At 55.5% G+C, this 21,623-nt stretch overlaps 3 protein-coding genes across 4 annotated transcripts in view; 2 read left to right on the top strand and 1 right to left on the bottom strand.

The window, feature by feature from the left end:
* The window catches only part of MAP3K14 (mitogen-activated protein kinase kinase kinase 14), a 44,150-nt gene extending 41,853 nt beyond the window's left edge, over positions 1 to 2,297 (top strand). Inside the window, exons 15-16 of the mRNA XM_030295609.1 lie at positions 189 to 289; positions 625 to 2,297. Of these exons, the coding sequence (XP_030151469.1) occupies positions 189 to 289; positions 625 to 789 (266 nt within the window). The 3' untranslated portion in view covers positions 790 to 2,297. The remainder of the gene's footprint in view (positions 1 to 188; positions 290 to 624) is intronic.
* Positions 2,298 to 9,786: 7,489 nt separating this feature from the next.
* Positions 9,787 to 18,463, top strand: SPATA32 (spermatogenesis associated 32). Its single transcript, XM_030294614.1, has 11 exons — positions 9,787 to 10,091; positions 10,914 to 10,968; positions 11,273 to 12,135; positions 14,662 to 14,886; positions 15,028 to 15,083; positions 15,938 to 16,081; positions 16,450 to 16,521; positions 16,605 to 16,725; positions 16,969 to 17,147; positions 17,283 to 17,441; positions 17,771 to 18,463. Exons 1-11 carry the CDS (start codon positions 9,787 to 9,789, stop codon positions 17,905 to 17,907), a joined length of 2,316 nt encoding a protein of 771 aa, XP_030150474.1. The 3' UTR covers positions 17,908 to 18,463.
* Positions 17,968 to 21,623, bottom strand: part of FMNL1 (formin like 1) — a 25,458-nt gene continuing 21,802 nt past the window's right edge. For both annotated transcript variants that reach the window (XM_030295607.1, XM_030295608.1), the window contains exons 19-26: positions 21,514 to 21,582; positions 20,394 to 20,474; positions 20,181 to 20,310; positions 19,864 to 20,027; positions 19,564 to 19,665; positions 19,323 to 19,418; positions 18,920 to 19,040; positions 17,968 to 18,409 (exon numbers count right to left, since the gene is read on the bottom strand). In XM_030295607.1, the coding sequence (XP_030151467.1) occupies positions 18,306 to 18,409; positions 18,920 to 19,040; positions 19,323 to 19,418; positions 19,564 to 19,665; positions 19,864 to 20,027; positions 20,181 to 20,310; positions 20,394 to 20,474; positions 21,514 to 21,582 (867 nt within the window). In that variant the 3' untranslated portion in view covers positions 17,968 to 18,305. The remainder of the gene's footprint in view (positions 18,410 to 18,919; positions 19,041 to 19,322; positions 19,419 to 19,563; positions 19,666 to 19,863; positions 20,028 to 20,180; positions 20,311 to 20,393; positions 20,475 to 21,513; positions 21,583 to 21,623) is intronic.

Genomic DNA, 21,623 nt, shown 5'->3' with positions numbered 1-21,623 from the left:
TTGTGCAGGCCAAATTCTAGATGTTGACAGAAAATTACCAGGAAGAGCTAGCAGGCGTAGAACATTAGGGCCACTCTAGCCTAAATGTCACATCGGCTTCCTCACAGCCATCCTGCGTCCCTCTCCGTGGGGCTCCTTACAGAGAGCCAGCAGCCACTCTCCTGACGGTCACCTTGCCTGCCTTCTAGGTGTGAAAATCCAAATACAGTCTCTCAACGGCGAACACCTGCACATCCGGGAGTTTCACCGGGTCAAGGTGGGGGACATCGCAACAGGCATCAGCAGTCAGGTAAGGGGACAGGTGCACACTTAAGAGGCAGAGTCCCAGAAGTCAGTGTACCTGGCCCAGCCCTCCAGGGGGAAGGCTTTTGAATAAGTAGAAATGGCACTGTAGGGAATAGTTGACTTCGGTTATCCCCCAAGGGCTCAGGGCAAGCCCCCCGGTGGTGACTGAGGGGTCCCCAGGACCTACCCTTGGGCTGGTTGAGATTCTCCAGAAAGAAAGGCAAGAGTATGCCTTCGGGACAACCCACCTGGCTGGAGAGAGACCTCCGCTTTGCACTTCTGGGCAGCCCCCAAACCCCATGCTGCTGTCTCAGGCCTGCTGGTTTGCTCTGCCCCCAGATCCCAGCCGCAGCCTTCAGCTTGGTGACCAAGGACGGGCGGCCCGTGCGCTATGACATGGAGGTGCCAGACTCGGGCATCGACCTGCAGTGCACCCTGGCCCCTGATGGCAGCTTTGCCTGGAGCTGGAGGGTCAAGCATGGCCACCTGGAGAACAGGCCCTAACCCAGCCTTCCACCACTGGCTCCGCTCCACCGGAAGCGGCCTGCCTTCTTGGTGTCAGTGCCGCCCCCGACACACGGGCTCAGCCTGCTCCCGGGGACCTGCCATCCTGTGGCTTCACTGGTGGGACTAGGGGTGAGCAGAATGCCTCCCAGGATCTGCTGTGTCCTGCCTGACCCTGCCAAGAGAACGCCCGGTGCCCACGTGAGGAGGAGGAAGGAGGCAGGAGGCCGCTCCCCATGGGGAGCCAAAAGGGTCTTCTCTGCTCTGGTCCAAACAAGCTGGCCTGACCTGCTTAGATCAGTGACCACTTGCTGGCAGTCAGGATAGAGCAGCTTCCGGCCTGGGTCAGGGAGGGGTGGGCGAGCCCCTCGGCCTCCAAGCAGGTGTGAGGGTGTCGAGTGTCCCAGGACCCACACCCAGGTCCAATGCAGGAGCGGGACGGCAGGCGTACCCACCCCCGGATTAGCAGGGAGCCCTCTGACCCCCTTGCCTGGCCATCGAACCCCCCTTTAGACCTAGCAGCTTTTCTGCCAGAGTCAGGGAGGGAGGAAGGCCGGACACTGGAAGTCTCCCAGGGAGAACTCGCTCGTCATGTTGTTGCAGCATAGGTCCTGAGCCGAACTCCGCTTCAGCCAAGGACCAGAGGTGTCTTAAGTGAAATGGTTCTCAGTCCCCAAGCACATGTCCCTTTGCCGCCGGCCACCAGTCTTCCCCAGAGCAGCAGGCTCTGAGTCCCAGCACTGCTCCCGGCTGGCTGGCACTCAGCCCCCTCATCTGTCAAAGTGAAGGGCGACGGGAGCCCTACCCGGCAGGAGCCGTCTGGAGCTGGGGTGTGGCAGATGTGTGAGAAAGCAGCAGCCGCAGGCACCCCCCCATCCACCCCACCCCCCATTCCTCCCGGCCACGGCTTGGAACATCATGCACACCAGCTTCCTGAGACACAGCCCCGGCATCACACTCACACCAGCCCCGCCCTGCCCCTCGTCCAGGGACAACTTGCCAACTGCACTTTGCACTCTGATGACCTCAAAGCACTTTCACGGCTGCCCTCCAGGAGGGCAGGTCAGTGGCTCTGCACGCGCTAAAGCAGGCCAGGAGATGGGGTGAAGGGATTCAAGTCTTGACCTGTCTTTACGCACACGACCCCTCAAACCTCCGTTTTTCTTTAAGATGAGCCCCACCCCCCACCCCGTTGCCCCAGCCCTGTCTTTTCGTCAGTGGGGGTGCTGATCAGGACTCATGTAGCATTAATCAACTGTGAATCATTGTGTGGGGGCCTGCCAGCCTCCGCTTCTGGGGGTGAGGGGTGGCCCCTGAGATCCCTCCTTGGGAGAAGCTCGTCCCCGTGTCTTGCCAAGGCGGCGTCTGTCCAGCTATCCACATCGAGCCATTCTCCTCCCCATGGAGGGACCCCCAGCCCCCAGGACATGAAGATCTCCAGCCTTGGTACTGCAGAGTTCAGGTTGTAGAGAACTCTTTGTAAGCAATAAAGTTTGGGGTGACGACAAGCGTGTTAGGCCGTGGCTGTCCCCACTCTCACCTGCCTACTTTACAGATCCTAACCGCTGCCTCCCTTTGCCTTCTTGGTGGGATCTTCCCAGGTCTGCCCTTTATTGTGGGCAAGGACTGTTTTCAACCCTTGATCGAGGTCACTCTTCCCCCTTCCCCCTCCCAGTGGGAGCTTCCAGGCCTCCTTTTGGCCTATCTATTCAGACCAGTTAGGCAAGATGCCCCACCTGGTGGCAGTAGGGAAGTCCCTGGCCTGACATGGATGGGGGGGGGGGGGGGAACCAGGAGCCCAGAACAAAGACTGCCCCACCCACTCCTGTCCCTGAGGCCTGGCTTCCAGGGAACAGAACCGGGAGCCAGCCTAGACTCCCAGCCCTGAGTGACCAGAGTTGACTTGCCAGGAGTGGGCTCCTGTCTGAGGATGAATTCCAACCCCCCCCCCCCAACAGGCCGCCCTGAGCACATGGTGCCTTGTCAAATCTGGCTGCACACCCCCGAATCCTTGCTCAAGTATGTGCCCGTGCCCCAGGCAGGTGCAAAGGCCATCCAAGCTTACCGGTCGCGGCCCTCTCTGGGACTGCTGGGAAGAGCCAAGCAGTCCTGCGTCTTTGGAGAGGCCTGGGGCTGCGGGGGTGGGACAGCCTTCTCCGGAGGACACCTCCCAAGGGCCGCCCCGCCCGTGAGCCGGGAATCCTGAGCGCTGTTCCCTGTCCGCGGGAGGGTCGCGGCAGGGACGTCACAGAGGCGGCGACATCACAGGCGCCGGCGCCCCCCCCCCCCAACCCCCGACCAAAGAGCTCACTGGAGGCGGAGGGGCAGCAGCCAGCAGCCCGCTGGCAGAGCCTCGGTCAGCATGGGGGTGACAGGTGGGAGTGGGCTGGCGCGCGGCTGGGCCGGGCGCCGAGGGATTTTTCCAGGCGGGCGGGGCGGGGAAAGGGGAGGGGCGCGGAGCAGAGGCGGGGATTCGGCCCGGGGCCCCTCCCCCCTGCCCCCAAAGCCCCGGACCGCCTAGAAGGAAGGACGACCCCAGCCAACAGTCCTCCGCCTTCTGACTACCACGCCCGGCCTGGGCCTTGCGCGGTGCACAAGCTTGTGCGCCAGGGCTCACATGAGCACCTGGGAGTACAGGCCACAGATTCAGCAGAATCTTGAAGGGGTTTCTGGGCACACGCCAAGAGTGGCCTTGTGCCCAGGAAACAACTCACGAATTATCCCAAACTGCTGATGACCCTAAAATCCCTTTCAGTCGTTCCTGATGATTGGAGCCTTTGCAGGGAGAAGCAGTGGGCTTCAACAGATACTGAGCGCCTCCTTTGTCCTTTGCACTCTTCTCTGTACCAACGGGCAAAGCGGTTTCCACTGAAATGGGGGCCTTCTTGGGACCTTCTCTCCCAGGAGGACACAGGCCAGCATTAAAAATGTGCCAAGAGCCAACAACCAGAGAGAGCTTTTCCCCTTTCCCAAACTTGTGGAGTAACAAATCGATGCAGACACCTTAAATCACTCCTGTGACATTTACGGCACCCCCTTCAGCCCTTGTGTTAGGCCCTGAGTCTGATGAGTTCACTAAAAATTAAAATGTGGGTTAGACAGCTAGGTGCGTCACAGAGAAGAGGACTCAGGAGACGTGAGTTGGCCTGTCAGGAGTGAGTAGGATTTTTCCAGAAGAGAGACTTTCTTGGTATCTGAAGTAGCCTGTGCAAAGGCACTCAGGCACAAAAGGGCCTGCCTGCTGTGCTCTGGGGGAGTGGGCTTTGGGGCTGGATACCAGGAGATGCCAAAAGAGAGCAGAGGTCAGACGACACAGGATCTTTGAAGCCACTCTGCAGTCTGGATGGGACGGAAGGCAGGTGTGGTGCTGCGGGCTCACTCTGGGGTCTTTAAGAAGCCCGAGCTGGAGGGAAATGTGGCTGCAATGGTCCAACTAGAAGCCTAAAGAGATTGCAAAAAACACCGTGGTGGGCCTCGTGGGCTTTGGAGCCAGTCAGACCCAGGGTCAGGTCATGGTGCCGCTCTTAACAGCTGTGTGGCTTGTGCAGTTTCCTCATCTGTGAAAGGAGAGTCACGGCCGCTTGAGCCTAGAGTGGCTGTGAGGATAGAACATACGGGAAGCACTCAACATGGAGTGTCAGTGGGTAGTAATTGCTAGGTTTGTGTTGACTTTGGTGTTGGGAGCTGAGGAGAGGCAGTGGGGGTGGAGAAAGGGGCCTGCACAAGGTCAACGTCAGAAGTAGGGAGGTCAGAAACTGGGGAAGGGAGGGGGGGAGGGGGTCACAAATAACCCAGGTTTCTAATTTGGGCAAAAGTATGAAGGATTATCGGGGAGAGGGGCTTATCAAGAGTTGAGTGATTGGGAAAGAAGACGGGTCAGGCATGCAGAACTGTGTTGGCCACACTAGAGTCTGGACACGCAGGGTGTCAACTTGTGAAAAAATGGAGGACAGGCCACGTGGTTTGGCAGGGCGAGAGGGATGAGGAATGCATTTCTTCGCACAGACTTTTGCTGACCATCCACCTTGCAGACTCTGTGTGCAGGGGCATCAAAGAATCAAAGTGAGCCACCCACACACTCTGCCCATCTCTAATGAAGGGTCAGCAAGAGGTCCTACGCTCAGAGGTCTGCAGGGGCAGGGCAAGCGAGACTGGAAGAGAGGCCACGGGGTGGAGTCCTGAAGGTCTCCAGGAAGCAGTAAGCCCCGAGCGTCATCTCAACAGAAAACAAGGGACATTTCGGAGACAAGAGATATCTAAGGCTCTGACAAGGGAGAGGTCCCCTTAGGGAGAAATGTGCAATCGGTAACTGGAATTTGAGTTGAGAGCTCAGGAGAAGAGGGAATAAGAAATAGAGATTGGAGGGTTTCCTGTGGTCTAAGCCACGGACTTGAAAGCTCCAGAAGGCAGAGACTGGATGTTCATCACTGTATCCCCTAGAACACTGCCTGGCCCTTAGCACGTGCATAATATTAAATAGTACTGAAGAGCTTATTCAGTGATGAAAAGCAAGTATTCCCTATAGCACACCCCCGGTCTCACTCAGAGCACCCACAGTTGTTTCATTTGAACTGTTTTTCTGCCTAATTACCTTCTTATCTTTCTACAAACTTCCAGACTCTTTCTTGGTTTATCAGTGCTAGACATTATCACCTTCCTGCTCTAATGCATCCACCTGCCCCATCCTCCCAACATTATTTTTAGATCTGCTGATGCCTTTGTAAGTTTAATATACTCCTATATTTATTTTTTATCACTTTAGACAGTATCTTTTGATATCACACATAGTAAGATGTTCTTAGTGCCCCTACCTTTCCCTTCAGCTTTCCTCCCTGCCTTTCACCTCCCAGTGTCTCTAACCTGTATTTTTACTTTTTCAATATCAAGGTTGGTAGCATTTACACTGCCCTATAGCCACAAATATGTTTTCCAAATTTTATTTATATGTTGCTTCTGAGGGTTGAAAATTAGTAAACAGGACTTACGTTATTGTGACTACATAACTACTGTTTACTGCAGAACAAGGAAAGGTACTACAATGACCTTTTCTTTCTCATACAATTTTTTGTTTTTCCTGGAGTTTCTAGTTGCCTTTGCTTATATTCTTTGGTGTATCATAGTCTTAGTTTTTACCAACCTCTACATCTAGTCAACTATTCTATAAGATTTTCTTTATTTCAGAAATCTACTGCCCCAAACCCTTCATCTTCTTGCCTCTGTACAGTTAACATCCTAGGACTTAGCTGCTTTCCTGGGGTGGACACACTATTTCCTTCCTAGGTCTCTTGTTTTACACCTGTATTTTGTTTTAGCACATTCTCAAATAACTTCCTAAAAAAAGAGGAAGCAAATTTCCTGAGTCCTTCCATGTCTGAAATGATAAGTTGGCTGGATATAAAACTATATATTAGGGGCACTTGGAGTGGCTCAGTTAATCGACTCTTGAATTTGACTCCAGGTCATGATTTCACGGTTCGTGGGTTTGAGCCCCGCATCAGGCTCTGCGCTGACAGTGTGGAGCCTGCTCAGGATTCTCTTCGTCTCTCCCTCTCTCTCAAAATAAATTAATTTTTTTAAAAACTGTAGGTTAAAAAACATTTTCCTCAGAATTTTAAAGGCAACCATTGTTGTTAACTCTGCCGCCTATATAATCAGTTCCCCTCCCCTTGTAGGTGACTGGTTTTTCCACTTTAGAAGCATTTAAGAATTCCTTGTTCCTAGTGCAATGAACTTTCACAGCAAGGATCTTTTGATATCTCTAGTGCTGGGCATTCACTGAACCCTTTTAAGCCAATGACATCACTCAGTTCAGAGAAATTTTGATTTTTCTGTTCTTTATTCTCTATTCTTTCTGGATCTCCTTTTTATTATGACTCAGAATTGGACTGTCTCTTGGTCCTTTTCTCTCACTTGATATTTTGGTTCCACTTTCTGGGATATTTTGGTTCTACTTTCTGGGAAGATTTTCTGTTTTATTTTCCGATTCTTTTTGCCAAAAGCTCTTTTCCTAATTCTTTTTTAATAGGATCCTATTCTTGCTTTTTGGTTGCAACATATATTGTTGAATATGTACATCTCAGAATCTCTTAAGATTTTAGAATACTTTTAAAGCTCCTTTCTGTCTCCCAAATAACCTCTGGTCTTCTAGAATCACCTTTCCTCTTTCTCTGTCAATTGCATATGGGTAGCTTCGTCAAATGTCTGATGATGCTTGACTGTTCATGTTTAAGAGTGAAATCATAAAAAGCTGATTGGGAACCTGTGACTGCAGGAGTGATTGCCTGGCAGGTATCACTTTAGGATGATCAGGCAGGAACCAGATATATCTCTGTCCAGTTCAAGAAGATCAACAAAACTGATAAATCTCTAGCCAAACTGAACAGGACAAAAAGAAAGGAGACAAAAGTTGCCAATATGAGAAATGAAAAAGGTGACATCACTACAGAATCTACAGATATGAAAAGGATAATAAAGAATATTATAAACACCTTATGCCAATAAATTTGCCAACTTAGACGAAACGGACGAGGAAACTCCAGGCCCACATTCACAAGCTTCACCTGTGAATTCTACCAAATGTAAGAAAGAAAGAATACGAATTTTATACAGACTCTTCCAGAAAATTGAAGACAGAATACTTCCCAACTCATTCTATGAGGCCAACATTATTCTAACACCAAAACCTGAAAAAGGCAATATAAGAAAATTATATACCAATATATTTCATGAACCTCATGAGAAATTTCTTTTAAAAAGTTAGCAAAGCAGGGGAGCCTGGCTGGCTCAGTCAAAACATGCAACACTTGATCTCAACGTCATGAGTCTGAGCCCCGCATGGGGTGTAGAGATTACTTAAATAAATAAATTTAAGTAAGCAAATCAAATTCAACAATGTATAAAATGATAATACACTATGACCAAATGAGATTTATCTCAGGAATGCAAGGTTGATTTTAACATTAAAAAAATAATTTATTTCACCATAAACAGAATATAAAAGAATTATTAACAGAATAAAATATAACATTGTCTATGTGCTATAACATGTTATCTATAACATATAATATACTAACAGACTATGAAAGAAAAACAGGAGCGCCTGGCTGGCCCAGTCAGAAAAGCATGCAACTCTTGATCTTGGGGTCATGAGTTCAAGCCCCCCATTGGGTGCAGAGATTACTAGAAAGAAGAAAAGGAAGGAAGGAAGGAACAGAAAGTAAGAAAAGAAAAGAAAGATATACAAAAGAGAAACCATACAATGATCTCAATAAATGCAGAAAAAACATCAGGCAAAATCTGACCTCTCTTCCTAATTAAAAACTAAGTGAACTAGAAATAGAAGGGAGCTTCCTCAACCTGATAAAGAGCATCTATGAGAAAAGCTACAGCTAACGTTATACTTAAGTATAACATATACTTAAATACTGAATGCTTTCTCCCCAAGGTCAGGAACAAAGCAAGGGTGTCCACTCTCAATTTTATTCAGCATTGTACAGAACATTCTCAGTACAGTAAAGCAGAAAAAGGAAATAAGACACATCCAATTTGGGAAGGAAGAAGTAAAACCGTCTTGTGTCACACACATTGAAAGTAATCTCTATGCCCATCATGGGGCTTAAACCAAGGACCCAAGATCAAGAGTCACATGCTCTACCGACCGAGCCAGCCAGGTGGTTACAAGGTATACATTTCTAAATACTAGCAACCAGCAGTTGGAAATTGAAATTATTTCACATACTACAGAATGTCACCTGAATCCCTAATAGAACATTCCCAAGTTGGGCACAGAGGTCCCAAGTTGAGTCAACCTCAGAATTTTGTTTCCAACCCCAGAGCTGCTGTGAGGTTCACACCATAACACTTTCGCTTCCTAGCCACACCCCAGTTGTTCGTGGAACGGTTTAGGCTGTGGCTGTTGATTAGATTGTCCAGGGAAATTTTGTAGGGCGCGCAAAGGTTCTGAGGTGAGAGGCCTGGAGAACAGCAGCACTGGGGTCAGGTGGAGTTGGAAACGGAGACGTGGGGAGGAAGCTAAGGGAACGTGGCAGTTGAATTGGTGGTGCAAGATGTGGAAGAGACCACTGAGCTGGCTCTTGGGAGCCCCTCTGTGGCAGTACACTCCTAGCCCGGCCACGCAGGTGATCCAAAGTGATGCCCAGGCCCAGAAGGAACATGGATGCGCCCAAATCCCAGTCACAGAACCAACCTCTACATCTCTTAGGAAGAAGCCATGCACATTCTGATCCTTTGGATATAATCTTGGGAGCAATTCTTCTCGGCCAGAGCCAAGGTCATCATTTCCTGCCACACTCCAGGCTCAGGGGGACCCAGCTTTCCCGCTGCCATGACAACTCCACCATCAACCCCCATCTACTACCCAGGGGAGCAGAGAATGGGAGCCTGGTGCCCCTACCCCCCACAGGAGGAAAAACAAGCTTCCTCCATAAAAGATGCGAGCCTCCAGGGAAATGACTGGGGTGGGGGAACCTTCCCCAAAGCGTTGCTCAGCCTCTTCTGTAGGAGGTGATCGGAACCCAGAAATCAAATAGCTGTCAGCATCACCTCAGATCAAATCCCTAGGGTGAGAACCTCGGCCTGCAGTGGGGGGTGGGTGACCCCAGGATGTGATGGAGTGAGGAGCCTGGAGGAGAGAAAGGGCTTCAGGGTAGGAGAGGCCGGGATTAGGGTGAGCGGCAGATCTGCAGCCTGGCCAGAGAGAGTGGAAAAAAGGGGGCAGAGGGGCAGGAATGGAGGGAGATGAGGAAGGTTCTGGGGGGGGGCCTCCCACGCAATTACAGGCTCCTGGGTAGGAAAGCATGCAGGACAGAGGAGTTGAGAGTTTCTGGAGTCAAATCTGCATCCAGTTCCTGACATCAGCAACTATCAGCTGAGGGACCCTGGGCCAATGAACCTCTTCTCATTTTTTGTTGAATCAATTGAGATAAAGCAGAGAATGTGCCCCCACACAATGCCCGGGCAGCCTCGTGGAGGACGGTGATGGATCAGGGAGAGCTGCAGGAAAGGCAGATTCGGGTGTGGAGGGGAGCAAATGTGGGGCGCGGGGCTGGTGACCTTGGTGGGGAGAGCAGGGAGCCGAGGGGCAGGACGGGAGAGGGGAGGGTGAATGGGCTGAGATGGGGGACAGGGAGGGAGGCAGACACCTGCCTGGACTCCAGACCCCCCCCCCCCCGCCCTGGGACTGTCCCCGCTTGCAGCTCCCCTGCCCTCACTTCCTTCTCCCTGCCAGGTGCCAATGGATTTCCCTGCTGTGGCAAGGAGTCAGTGGACATTGTGGAGACGCAGTGAGAGCCAGTCCCCCACCCTCCGGGACCACCAACCCTTACCCCTGCCACCACCGCTAAGTCTTCATATACTACGCACCCCCCCCCCAAGCCGGGATCTCCCTCCATCTTGCTTCTTTCCAAAATCTCCCCAGGGGCAGTATCCAGGCCAAAAGGTCGTGGGGGGAGTCCTACCACCCCCGCTTCTTCTTCTGCCTCCAGCCCCTGACATTAGTGAAGGACTGAGGGGTGGCGGGGCACACTGGGGGACATGGATGGGGACTGATGCCTTCTCACTGCCTTGCTCTGAGGACAGAGCTACCTGAGGTGAGGGTGGGCAGATGCCCGAAGAAGGAGAAGGAATCCCTGTGGTTGAGCACTGAGGGCAGGGGCCCAGATGGCAGCAAACTTCCAACAAGAACTGAGGGGATCCTACACACACACACACACACACACACCTCTGCCTTTCAGATCTGCCAGGAGGAGGGCATTGTCCTTGAGCTTCTCCTTCTATAGGGAGCCAGCCTCTGGGCACTGGCCACACTGACTCACTGGAACACTTGGTTAAAATGAAGCCTCCTGGGCCTCACCTCCAACTGACTGGGGCCCCTCTTTGGGGCAGGGGGCAGCCTGACAAGCTCTCCAGGCACTTCCTAAACCCACTAATGTCTGAAAATAGCTCTCCGGTGGATGCAGGGACAGTGAGGGGAGTGGATGTGCCGGGGGCATCTTGCCAGGGGGCGAGGCCGGGGGCCTTGAGGCCCCCAGAGACCTCCATCCTCCTAAAGCCATCCCACCCACCCCACGGAGGCCTGTCATCCACTGTGTCTCCTTCCGTCGTAGGGGCACCATAACCCAACACCAGTTCCAGCAGGCACAAGAAAAAGAGGAGACTGAGGTAACAGTGGGCGGGGCACCTCTTATGGGGAGGCGGTAGGTAAGGGGCAGGATTCTTTAAGGCCCGTCTTCCCCAAATCCCTGACAAGTCTGGGACCCTGGACAGGGCACACTCATGCACAGCCACCCTCCTCCCGCCTCCCCGGCCCAGGGAGGTCTCTGCAAAGTGGCACGTGTAGGGGGGGAAGCAAGCAGGGAGGGGGTAGGGCAGTGTAGGGAGGAAGGCAGGAGAGGGGGGCAGGGAATTGGCGCCAGGGAGGACCTCAGGGCCAGGGGCCTCCCCGGCTTCATTTGAAATGTTTCAGCCGGAGAAAGAATTGCTAGAACTGAAGCCCGTGCAGAAAGAGGACCTGGACCTTAAACCAAAAGTGGAGCCGGAGCCCGAGCCAAAGCCCAAGGACCCTGAGCAGCAGGAGTATAGGACAGAGTTCCTCCAGCCCTTCCCGCAGCAGGACATCAGCCAGTGGAGCGTGAGGTCCAATTCCAGCTACCTGAGTGCTGCCGAGGAGGGCAGGGCGTCCGCCAACCGTCGCTCCATCCGCGTGCAGACCTCCAAGCACCTCTTCTGGGCAGACAAACTCATCCAGGCTTCCGAACACAGCCTGCAGCAGGCGGTCGGCAGGCAGCTGGACAAGAAGAGTACAGGTAAGGCCACCAGCCATCAGGACCAGCCGTCCCACCTCAAGGACGCCACGTGCTCCAAGCAGCAGCTCCAGAGCCCCCACGCCCAGCCAGCTCCTCCGGCCGCAGACGCCCAGCAGCCACCGGATCCCCACCCGGCCTCCCCCAGTCCCTCACCAGCCATTGGCCTGGCAGAGCTGATCAACTTTGCGTCTTCCTTGGCCGTGGCCTCCTCCAGCAATATGGACTTGCCCAAATTGGAGCATATGATCAAAGCTCCACCGCAGAAGACCGAGGCGCCTTCTACAGATCCTGCCGTGCCACTGGCCGTGGACCAGCCGGAGAAGGAAGAGCTCGCTAAGGAATGGCTAGAGAAACCACTTGAAGCAGGGGAGCCACAGAAAGCTTGGAAGCAGGAAGACAAGAGCTTCCCCCACTCTTACCTTGACTTCAACAAGCCGGGGGTCAAGAGGGCCACCATCGAGGGGGAAGTGAAGCTTCTCCAGGCACCGACCATATCCCCTCCGCCTCAAGGAGCCGTGGAAGAGTAAGCGAGGCTGGCCCACAGCTTCCCAAAAGAGCAGGGTGTGGGCTAGGACGTGTGGGTGGGCCCACTCTTCACACAGCTGGGAAAGTGGAATGAGGGGCCGGGGGAGGGGATGGGGTGGCCTGTGACGTCGCAATCTCAGTAACCTCATAAAGGCTGCTGGAAACAGGGTTCCGGTGAACTGAGGCGAACTGCCAAGGCCAGGTCTGGAGGAGGCGTGGGGACCATGGAGGGTGAGCACTCCTGGGCTCGGGCAAGGACCCGGGCTCGAAATGGGAAGGGCCATTCTAGCATTAGGAAGTTTGGTCACCCTCGTCAGAAATGCTCAGGCTAGCATCTGCCCTGCTGAGAACCTGATGGCCCCGGGCCCGGGACACACCGTGGACTGGAATGTGAGGGAACAGGGTTCTCCAGCACCCCTTTCTTCCCGGTGACAAACAGACACAACAGAAGGTCAGCTGCCCATCAGCGTGCAGCAGGAAGAGGCCCTCTTACCCCCAGGGCCCTCCTCGCAGAGGCCTCTGGGATCACCCCTCTCCCAGACCTTCCCACTGGGCCCCAAGTGACACTCTCTCTTTTACGTTGCAGCTCACTGCCAGGAACCAGGAAAGGGAGTCCATTATTGCTGAAAATCCATTTTAAGGTGTCGTCCCCCTCTTCCCCAGAGAAATGACTAGACAAAACCAGTAAAGCCTCTAGTGCTGCCCCCGGCTCAGACTTTTTGTGCAAACGCTCCCGGACTAGTGAGCTCACCCGGCTGCGGCGTCCCGGTCTCGATTTTTTAGGGATGCCACCCCCCCCCTTTTTTTAGCTACCCTAGCCCCACCTGCTCAACCCACCCCCAAGGGCTCTGCCAGCCCTATTTGGCCCCTACTCACTCCCCACGGGTTGTTTCACCTCACTCACACCCGTCCAGAGCTCTCAGCTGGTCAGCAGAGACTCGTGACCAGTCTCAGGGAGGCCTCGGTGCCCTCTCTGAGGCTTCAGGCTTCTTAGGTCATGATGTGGGGCTTCCTCTTGGCCTAGAGGCAGGGGCATGATGGGATCATCTTAGGAGAGAGCCTCCTGGAGGTGGGCTGGGCAGGTGAGGAGGTGAGTCTGAAAAGAGTTCTTCCTGCTCGGGGAAGGGATGGTGTCCAGGGGCTCGAAGGAAGGGAAGAGAGCAGCCAAAGGACTGGCCATCCAGGGCCACAACCTTGAGCTGGAGGTGTCTCAAAATGTAGGGGAGAGCCCGTACGTAATGGCGCACCTCCCCATGCGGTCCAGACACACGCACACACGCACCCCCATCCGCTGACCCCTAACATCACACAGGCACGCACATCCGCACATCCGCCCACGGACAGTCCCACGCGTGCCGTGTGCACAAGCACACATACACGCACAGGCCTGTGAGCCAGACACACGCAATAAATGCGCACACAAATGCACAAGCCTCCCCACGTTGGGGAGGACAGGCAATGTGGGGAAGCGTCTGGAAGAGGCGAGATGGCAGCAAAGGAGGGAAGGGAATTCAGAATGTGGGGAAGGACATGGGTGTGGAAAGGGCAGTCAGGGAGAAAGGGAAGGGAGAGGCGGAGCCATAGCTGGGGCCCTGGTCAGACTCCAGACCTGCTGATGCCAAGGCTCCTGTCAGGTGAAAGCCCAGGCTTGCAGGCCCTCAAGAGCCTGCCCTGCCTTGAATGGGGGCCAAGTAGGGGAGTGCCCAGGGCCTAGGAGGGTGCGATTAGGAAGGAGTGAACAGTTGGGAATGGGCCAGGGCCAGAGGAGGGAAGGGGTGCCGGCAGGAGACTGGAAACAGGGAGAAAGAGAAGATGCAGAGGTATCTGGGGAGGGGGTCTGGCTGAAGTGCCACGTGACCGTTGGGCTGCATCTTCCTGGAGTATCTGTAAACTATGGTTTGTAAACTTGCATAGTTTGGAGGAAGAGATCCTTCCCTCCGGGGAACCTGGGTTAAGGTGGGCCACAGCCCCACCTTGGACTATCCTCCTCCTTCCCATGCCCTGATTTTGGGACTCTGAGGCCTACTTCTCCCTGGGCCTCTGCCAGCCTGTGTTAGCTTCTGGAGTGGAGTCGCAAACTCAGATGCCTTAATCCGGGCAGAGACGCAAAAGAGTAAAGCAGCAGGTTCCCCAGCGAAGAGAAGCTGTTTTGTGGTGAGGGAGAGAGCGCACGCCTGTCTAAAGATGTTAAAGTTCACCCCAAAGCCAGCCTGGGGGCGGCGGGCCTGGGGCGCTGGACCAGCCTCAGACCCTGTGACTCTGCCTTTCAGGCAGCAGACGGCAGAAGACCAAAAGAGCCCCGTCGTCGGCACAGAGAACGTACAGGTGACCAAGGCTGGCGAAGGGTCTGCTAGTACAAGCTATGCCCCCAGAATCCTCTAGATAGGGGACCGTGGGAGCAGGCTGGTGTGCGGGTCCTGGAAAGAGGTAGAGCTGAGCACCCACAGGCCTGGTCCCAGGGCCCCTGGCGCCCGAGCACTCGGGTGGGCAGGGCCCTCAGCCCTGTCTTCTCCCTGCCTCCAAGGCCTCCACAGGAGCCTCGAAGACTGCCCCCACCAGACCCAGGAGAGGAGCAGCCCTGCAGGACGCAGAAGGGGAGGCCACAGCAGCCCACTGCCCTGCTGACCCAGGTGGAGCCAGCATCCATCAGGGCCACAGGGGCTGAGCAGGCTTCCCCGAGGGCCAGGGAGGGCAAGCACCTTGCAGCTACCCGTTTGGTGCAGTCTGGCTCAGGTTCTGGGTCTCAGAGGTAAGGGCAGGGACTAGAGGTGCTAAGGGACCTGGTCCTAAGGGACCAGGCCTGGGGTGCTGGGTCTGGGGCAAGGCCTGCTTGGCCCTGGCATCTCTCTGCAGCAGGTGTAAAGGCCTTTCCAACCTCTTCCACCCGAAGCAGAAGCAGCTGTGCAGACGAGAACCTGCTACCCATGACACCCCGGCAGCTGGCAGGTGAGGGCCCCAGAGCTAGGAGCAGGAGGTGCGGTGGGGTGGGGGGCAGGGGGTGGAAAATTAGGGAATGCTTGGAGCCTAACTGCAAGGGGTTGCCTCCTCCAGAGGCTGGGGTCACTGTGAGAAGTTAGTGACCATATTGTAACTGTCCTTCAATGCCAGTCTAATTGGCTAATCTTTACAATTCCAGGGCTCACTGGTGTGTGTGTATGTGTGTGTGTAGGAATGGATTGGTGGATAAAAAGGTATTTGGATGGTGGGTGGATGGATGGATGGATGGACAGGATGGAAAGAGGAAGGGAGGAAGGAGATTGGGAGAAAGGAAGGGAAAAAAATTAACCTGAGTTCCCCACCCCCCTGGGGTCTGGGGCAGTGGGGTTAGGGGTAGAAGGAACCACTTCTACATTTGGGGACCCCAACGCCCCCTCTAAGATCATGCCCTAATAGTGGCAGGATCCCTCAAAGCAGAATCATTTTACTCACCATCAATAATTTTCAGTGCCCGCTGCATGCCGGGTGCCAGCAGGGCCCCTGGAGCCCCAGAGCGTCCCAGCTCCAGAGCCAGACTGCCAGGGTCCAAAGCCCAGGCTTGCCCCTACTGCTGGTGTGACCTTTGACATAAGTTTTGAATGTTTTTTCACACAGGCATATCCGAACATGAGTTTGGGACATGAGAATTGAATGGGGACTTTACACACAGCAGCCACTGCTGTTCTTTAAATGCTATAATGCCCCAGGGGTTGGAGTGACCCGAGCCTGGAGTGATTCAGTCCCATTCTGAGCTTGGAGTGGGTGGATCTCTGGGCCCCCGTGTGTGGTTCACCTTGCTGCCGGCCTCCCTCCCTGCCCCCCAGCGTTCCAGGAGATCTTCAAACTGTTCAGCCCCAGCCCGACAGGCACTGTGGACATGCGCAGCATGAGAGCTGCCCTGCGCCACGTGGGTATCCAGCTGAGCCCTCAGGAGATGTGTGAGGCTCTGCGGCAGGCAGACCTGGACGGTGGGTGCCCCCATCCCTGGCCGCTTGTCTTCCCCCGCTTCTAGCCCTGGAGGCTGCCTCCTCTGCCCACAGAATCCCTGGCCTGGTCCTATTTTAAATCCCCTCTTCCAGGAAGCCTGCTCTGATCAACACATCTATCTCATAGCCCCTAAACACTTCTGCTGTGTTAATACTCACCCTGACTTGGGGCTCCCCGCAGGGCAAGGACTATTTTTCTCCCCTATTCAGCTGGGGTTGATGTTTGGCTAGAAGTGGGACCGGAGTCTTTGATGTCCAGAAAGAACTGCAGGCAAGCCCCTAAAGCATATGTGGTGTAGGCCTTCTGCAGGGGAGGCGCCCCCAGGACCCCCTCCTCTCTCTCTTCCCAGGTGATGGAACTGTAAGCTTCAAAGACTTCCTGGGTGTCCTTACCGACAGCTACCGCCTGGCTCAGTGCTTGGGTAAGGAGCAAGGGCAGTGGGTGGGAATGGCCTGGCCTGGGGGAAGGTTCCTCCTCACCCTCCCCCATGATCTCTGCTCCCAGGCCAGGCGAGGAACAGCCGGTTCTATGACCCCCAGGGCCTACAGACCTTGTTCTTAGAGATTCTGTTCAAGCTGATGAGCCAGGGCTTTGTCCCCCACAAGTTGGTGCAGGAAGTGATGAGGTAGGCACAGAGTCCCCAACTTCAGGGCCCAGGATTGGGGAGGGGCAGACTCTGCCCCATGCCGGGGTCCCCTGAAGTTCCTGCCGCAGAGACGGGAGCCCTGAATTCTGAGTTTCCTGGGTCCCAACTTGCCCCAGGCCAGAGACAAGTGGCTTCCTGTGCTGCTTTGGTTTCCCCACCTATGAGATGGAGAGGACTGGGGGAGGCGGTGTCCGAGAAGGCTGCCCCACTCTCTCCTTCAAGCTACTACACCAAGAAGCAGCGGGCTCTGCGGCCGAACCCAGGCTGGAAGGACCGGTGGCGTGACCACAGAGGCTCCGCCGGCGCTCCCGGGGGCCTCACCTTCTTCTGCCAGGCCGCGCGCCTCAGCGGCCTCTCCAGCAATGAGCTGGAGCTCTCGCTGCACAGACTAAACAAAGCGGGTGCGCCCCGGGCCGGGCAGGAACCCGCTGGAGGCTCGGGGGGGGGGGGGGGGGGGGGAGGGGGGAGAACCCTCACTCAGGACCTGCTGTCAGGACTAATCTCTCCTTTTCCTCCTACCGGTTTGCCCGGTCCAGGTGCGCGCAGCCCCTACTCTCAGATCCCTAACTTGGCGAGGCAGACACCGCCAGAAAACAGGAGGCAGAAACGAGCCCCGCGCCCTAACGTCCGACTTCTCAAGTCCTGCCAGCCCAGCAGCCACAAGCTTGGGCCCAACCAAGGGTCTCTCAGCGCCGGTGAGAGCAGATAAAGGGGGCGGGGCGAGGAGGGGCGGGGCTGTGGATAGGGGCGGGGCAGGCAGAGTGGAGGCGGTGCCGACACGGGGAGGACAGGAGTAGAGTGGGAGCTGGACTCCCAAGAAACCGGGACCAGGCAGACGGAGAAGTAATCCGGGATCACTCGGGGGCGTGACCAAGGGTAGGGCGGAGCCTACGAAAAAGGGGCAGGATACCCAGGTAGGAGGCAGGACTGGCAGAAATGGGACTGAGCGGGTAGAAAGGCTAATCCAGTCTCTAACGGGAGCTGCCGGCTTGACCCTCCGCACGCCCCCTCCGCCCTCCCACAGAGTTCGTGGGCCAGCCAGCAGATCACGTGCGCCCCTCGAAGTTGGCTCCCTCGCCCCCAACTCTAGTGCAGAAGCAGCCCTCCTCCCCTTCGCCAGCCTGTTTGCAGAAATCTGCTATGAAAAACGTGTACAAGTAAAGCGTTTGCGGAGAAAAACAGGCTGCGTGTGATGGGGCAGGCACAGAGCGGACAAGGATCTTTTGCAAATATCTTTATTAATCTTGTATAAAAATAAGGTCCATGGAGAGTTCCTGGAGCTGGGGGTGGGGCGCGAGGTTGCACTTTATAAGTTACAGGCCAGGCTCCCGCTGAGGCTAAGTATGGCTATTAGGGGAAGAGGGGTGCCGCAAGCAGCATTTGGGGGAGGGACCGGCGATGCTGCCCCCCGCCCCACGCCCCCGCGCGCCCGACCACTTGAGGTGGGCCCAACGCAGCCGCAGAGGGGGCTGCCCGGCCCAGCCGAGCTGAGGACCACCTTCCTCGAGCCCCAGCTTGCCCCCCTCATCCCCCACTGAGTCCATCTGCTGAAGTAGCAGCTACAGTGAGAGGTCCGAGGTGACCTGCAGGGGGGGTCCCGGGGGGCGCCGGCGAGCACTTCTGCGGCCTGTGTCTGTGCGGATGTAGGGCTGGTTCCGCAGATCTGGCAGCCAAGAGGAGAGACATTTATCTTTCAGAAGTCTGCATGAGGCTAAGACCACAGCTCCAGGGCAGAGGCCTCACCCTTCTAGGGACCCAGGTTGTGTGCATGTAGGAAGGGACCTGTTTATGTTTACCAGACCCCGCTCAAACCTATCCCAGCCATGCATGGCCCAAGGGGAGGACGGCATGACCCAGTCCCCCAAGGCCCCCCAGAGTTGTGGGCAGCCTCTGGGATCAGAGGCCAGGCTACCTGGGGGCTAGAGAGGAATCTCTTCTCCCAGGCTGGCCTCACAGAGGAGCCTGGATGTCCGCTTGCCGGTGCGGGCCGTGAAAGGCACCGTCTTGAGCACTGAAGGTTGGGAGGCAGGAGGGAGGAGAGAAAGGAAAAAAGAAAAAAGACAGAAAAAGTAGCAAGAGGCAGTAAGGCAGCCAGACCCCTAGCGTGGGGTAGAGGGGGTGGAGGACAGCATTAGATGGACAGAGGACAGGACAGGCCCAGCCAAACCCTCACCTGTGATGATATCTTCAATGGCCCCATCGCGGTCACTCTCATAGATAAGTGGCTCCTTCTGCTGCTTCCGCTTCAGCTCAGAGATGAGGTCCATCTGCTGCCGCCGGGCCTTGGGTGGCGACTGTGGGAGGGACAGGGGGCGTAATAGAAGGTGTATAGCTCCAGCTCCAGGATCCCCTCTCCCCAGGCCATGAAATGCTAGAACACGTGTCTTCCTGGTCCTTCCGCAGCACCAACAACCGGCTCGAGCGGAAGGAACCCATTCCCACCCACCCCAGGCTACTGGGGCACCGTGCTCACCTCGGGCAGGGTCTGTTCCCAGAAATGAGAGTATAGAAGAGGGCCAGATCTCTGGGGTGAGGATCGCTGCAAGCAAGTGCCAGGCTCAGGCACAGCTACCTACCTTGGATGCTGGGACTTCCCCTCTGCCTGGGGCGTCAGCGCCCGCCTCCTGGGCTGCTGCTTCTTTCTTCCACTGTTCCACCTCCTGCTCAGCTTTCTGAGGGGCCAAAGTGGGTGTCCATGAGGGGGGGGGTCCTCGCCCACCCCCAGACAGAAGCATCCCCTCCGCTTCCCACCGCCCATGTGGAGGAGCCCCCACAATGCCCTGCAGGGGTCCCAGCCTGCCCACCAGACACACATACCTTGTAGGCCTTGATGAAGCGGCTGAAGAGGGAAAAGAACATGGAGGGGGATGTGGTCTTGGGGTTCTCTCCGAAGTACTCCACCACAGACTCGTAGGCCTCCTGTGGGCACAGTCTGTCAGGCCCACCAGCACGGACCCCTACAGGCTCTGTGCCCCTTTAAGACACCAGCCACTTCATCTCTGCCCCTCCAGGCAGGTGGGCCTTCCTGCCCCATCCCCCACTGCTGTGGCCATGCCCCTCCAGACCTTTCTTCCACAACCCCACAGCCTCCCCACCTCCAGGCCAGCGCTGGCCCACCTGAGCAGTCTTGCTGTCTGCCAGCAGCTTATCCATGATGGGGGAGTTGGTCTTCAGGAACTCCTTGAGCACCGTGCAGTTGTCCTGCCGCACAAACTCTCTCTGGGTCAACTCTAGGCCTCGCTGTAGGGAGCGCACGTCCCCTAGGACACTGTCCAGGGACACTGAGTGGGGGAGGGGGAGCAGTACAGAAGCAGGGAATCAGGCAGCATTCCCGTCTAACTACACCCTGTGGTCCCCTTTCTCTCAACCCGTATCAGTCCCCAGGGCTGAGCCCCTGCCCCCACCCAAGGAGGACAGGGCACCTGCACCCATACCTGAGCCTGCCTTGTCCAGGAAGTGCAGGTCGCTGTGGAAGCCTGTGAGCTGTGGGTACTTCTCAGCAATGACCTTCACCAGGTAGTGCAGCAGCGTCTGCTTGCGGTCAGTCGACTTCATCTCCAGCAGCTGCATGAAGACCTGTTGTAAGCCACAGGCCACCAGCTGTCCCCCATCCCCCATGCCTGGGAACCCCTCCTTGTGCCCCTCACCACATCCAGACTCTGGAGCCGGAAGCCGTAGGCTGCTCCACGCTTACTGCTGTTCATGTAGTTACCAAAGGCCAGGACAATCTGGGAGAGGCAGGGGGGAGAGTTCAGGAGGTTGCCGGGGCTGAGGAAACCCTCCCGAGTATAAGTTGCACAAGAAAATGTGGTGAAAAGCAAGCCCCACACACTCAGCCCCCACCACTCTCCTGCATGGCCCCTTCAGGTCTAGGACACATGTACATGCTTGTATATATGTCTGACATATGCATATGGCTAACACAATGCATGGCGTACCGTTTTTTTTTTTAAGATTTTTTTTTTTTTTTTTTTTTTGAGAGAGGGGGAGAGTAAGCCGGGGAGGGGCAGAGAGAGAGAGGGAGAGACAAATCCCAAGCAGGCTCCTCGTTGTCAGCAAAGAGCCCGAGGCGGGGCTGGATGGAACTCAGGAACCATGAGATCATGACCTGAGCCAAAACTAAAAGTCAGACACTTAACCACCTGAGCCACCCAGGTGCCCCTTAAAGACTTTATTTTTAAGTAATCTCTACATCCAATGTGGGGTTTGAACCCACAACTCCCAGAACAAGAGTCACATGCTCAGGGCACCTGACAGGCTCAGTCAGAGAAGCATGTGACTCTTGATCTCAGAGTTGTGAGTTTGAGCCCCATGTTCAGTGTCGAGATTTCTTAAATAATAAACCTAAAAAAAAAAAAAAAGAGCTGCATGCTCAATGGACTGAGCCAGCCAGGTGCCCCTTGGCATACCCAATTTTGTCCTCTGCCATTCCTACCCAAAATGGTGCTGCTGACATCGCCTAGGCTGTAGTATCATGGTCTTTCTACTGGTTCCCTGAGACTCCACTAGGCAGGCCTGGGTACTATGCTAATCACACAGTAATCCCCAGAGGGGGCTCCGCCCTTAGGAGGAGTCTAAAGTACTGTAGACATGACCTCCACCCCTGCCTTAGTTTTGTCTTTCCGTGTACGCGAGCGCTAAGAACATAACTGTTGCATCCCAAGGGTACAGACAGAGCAAGGCCCGGGTCTCCCTCTCACACGACCCAGAACGGGCAAGGAGCCGTAGGTGGGCCCCGCTTCCCAGACCCTTGCCCTGGGCTCTCACCTCCAGGATCTGCCGGAGTTTGTCAGAGGACTTGATGGACATTGAGGCTGCAATTATGGCATTCAGTTGCTGGGAGGGGCGGATTGGGGAGGTAAGGTAAGTTGGGGCAG

The sequence above is a fragment of the Lynx canadensis genome, chromosome E1 (genome assembly GCF_007474595.2).
Source record: "Lynx canadensis isolate LIC74 chromosome E1, mLynCan4.pri.v2, whole genome shotgun sequence".
NCBI classification, from domain to species: Eukaryota; Metazoa; Chordata; class Mammalia; order Carnivora; family Felidae; genus Lynx; species Lynx canadensis.
This window is presented reverse-complemented; position numbering and strand designations above follow the sequence as displayed.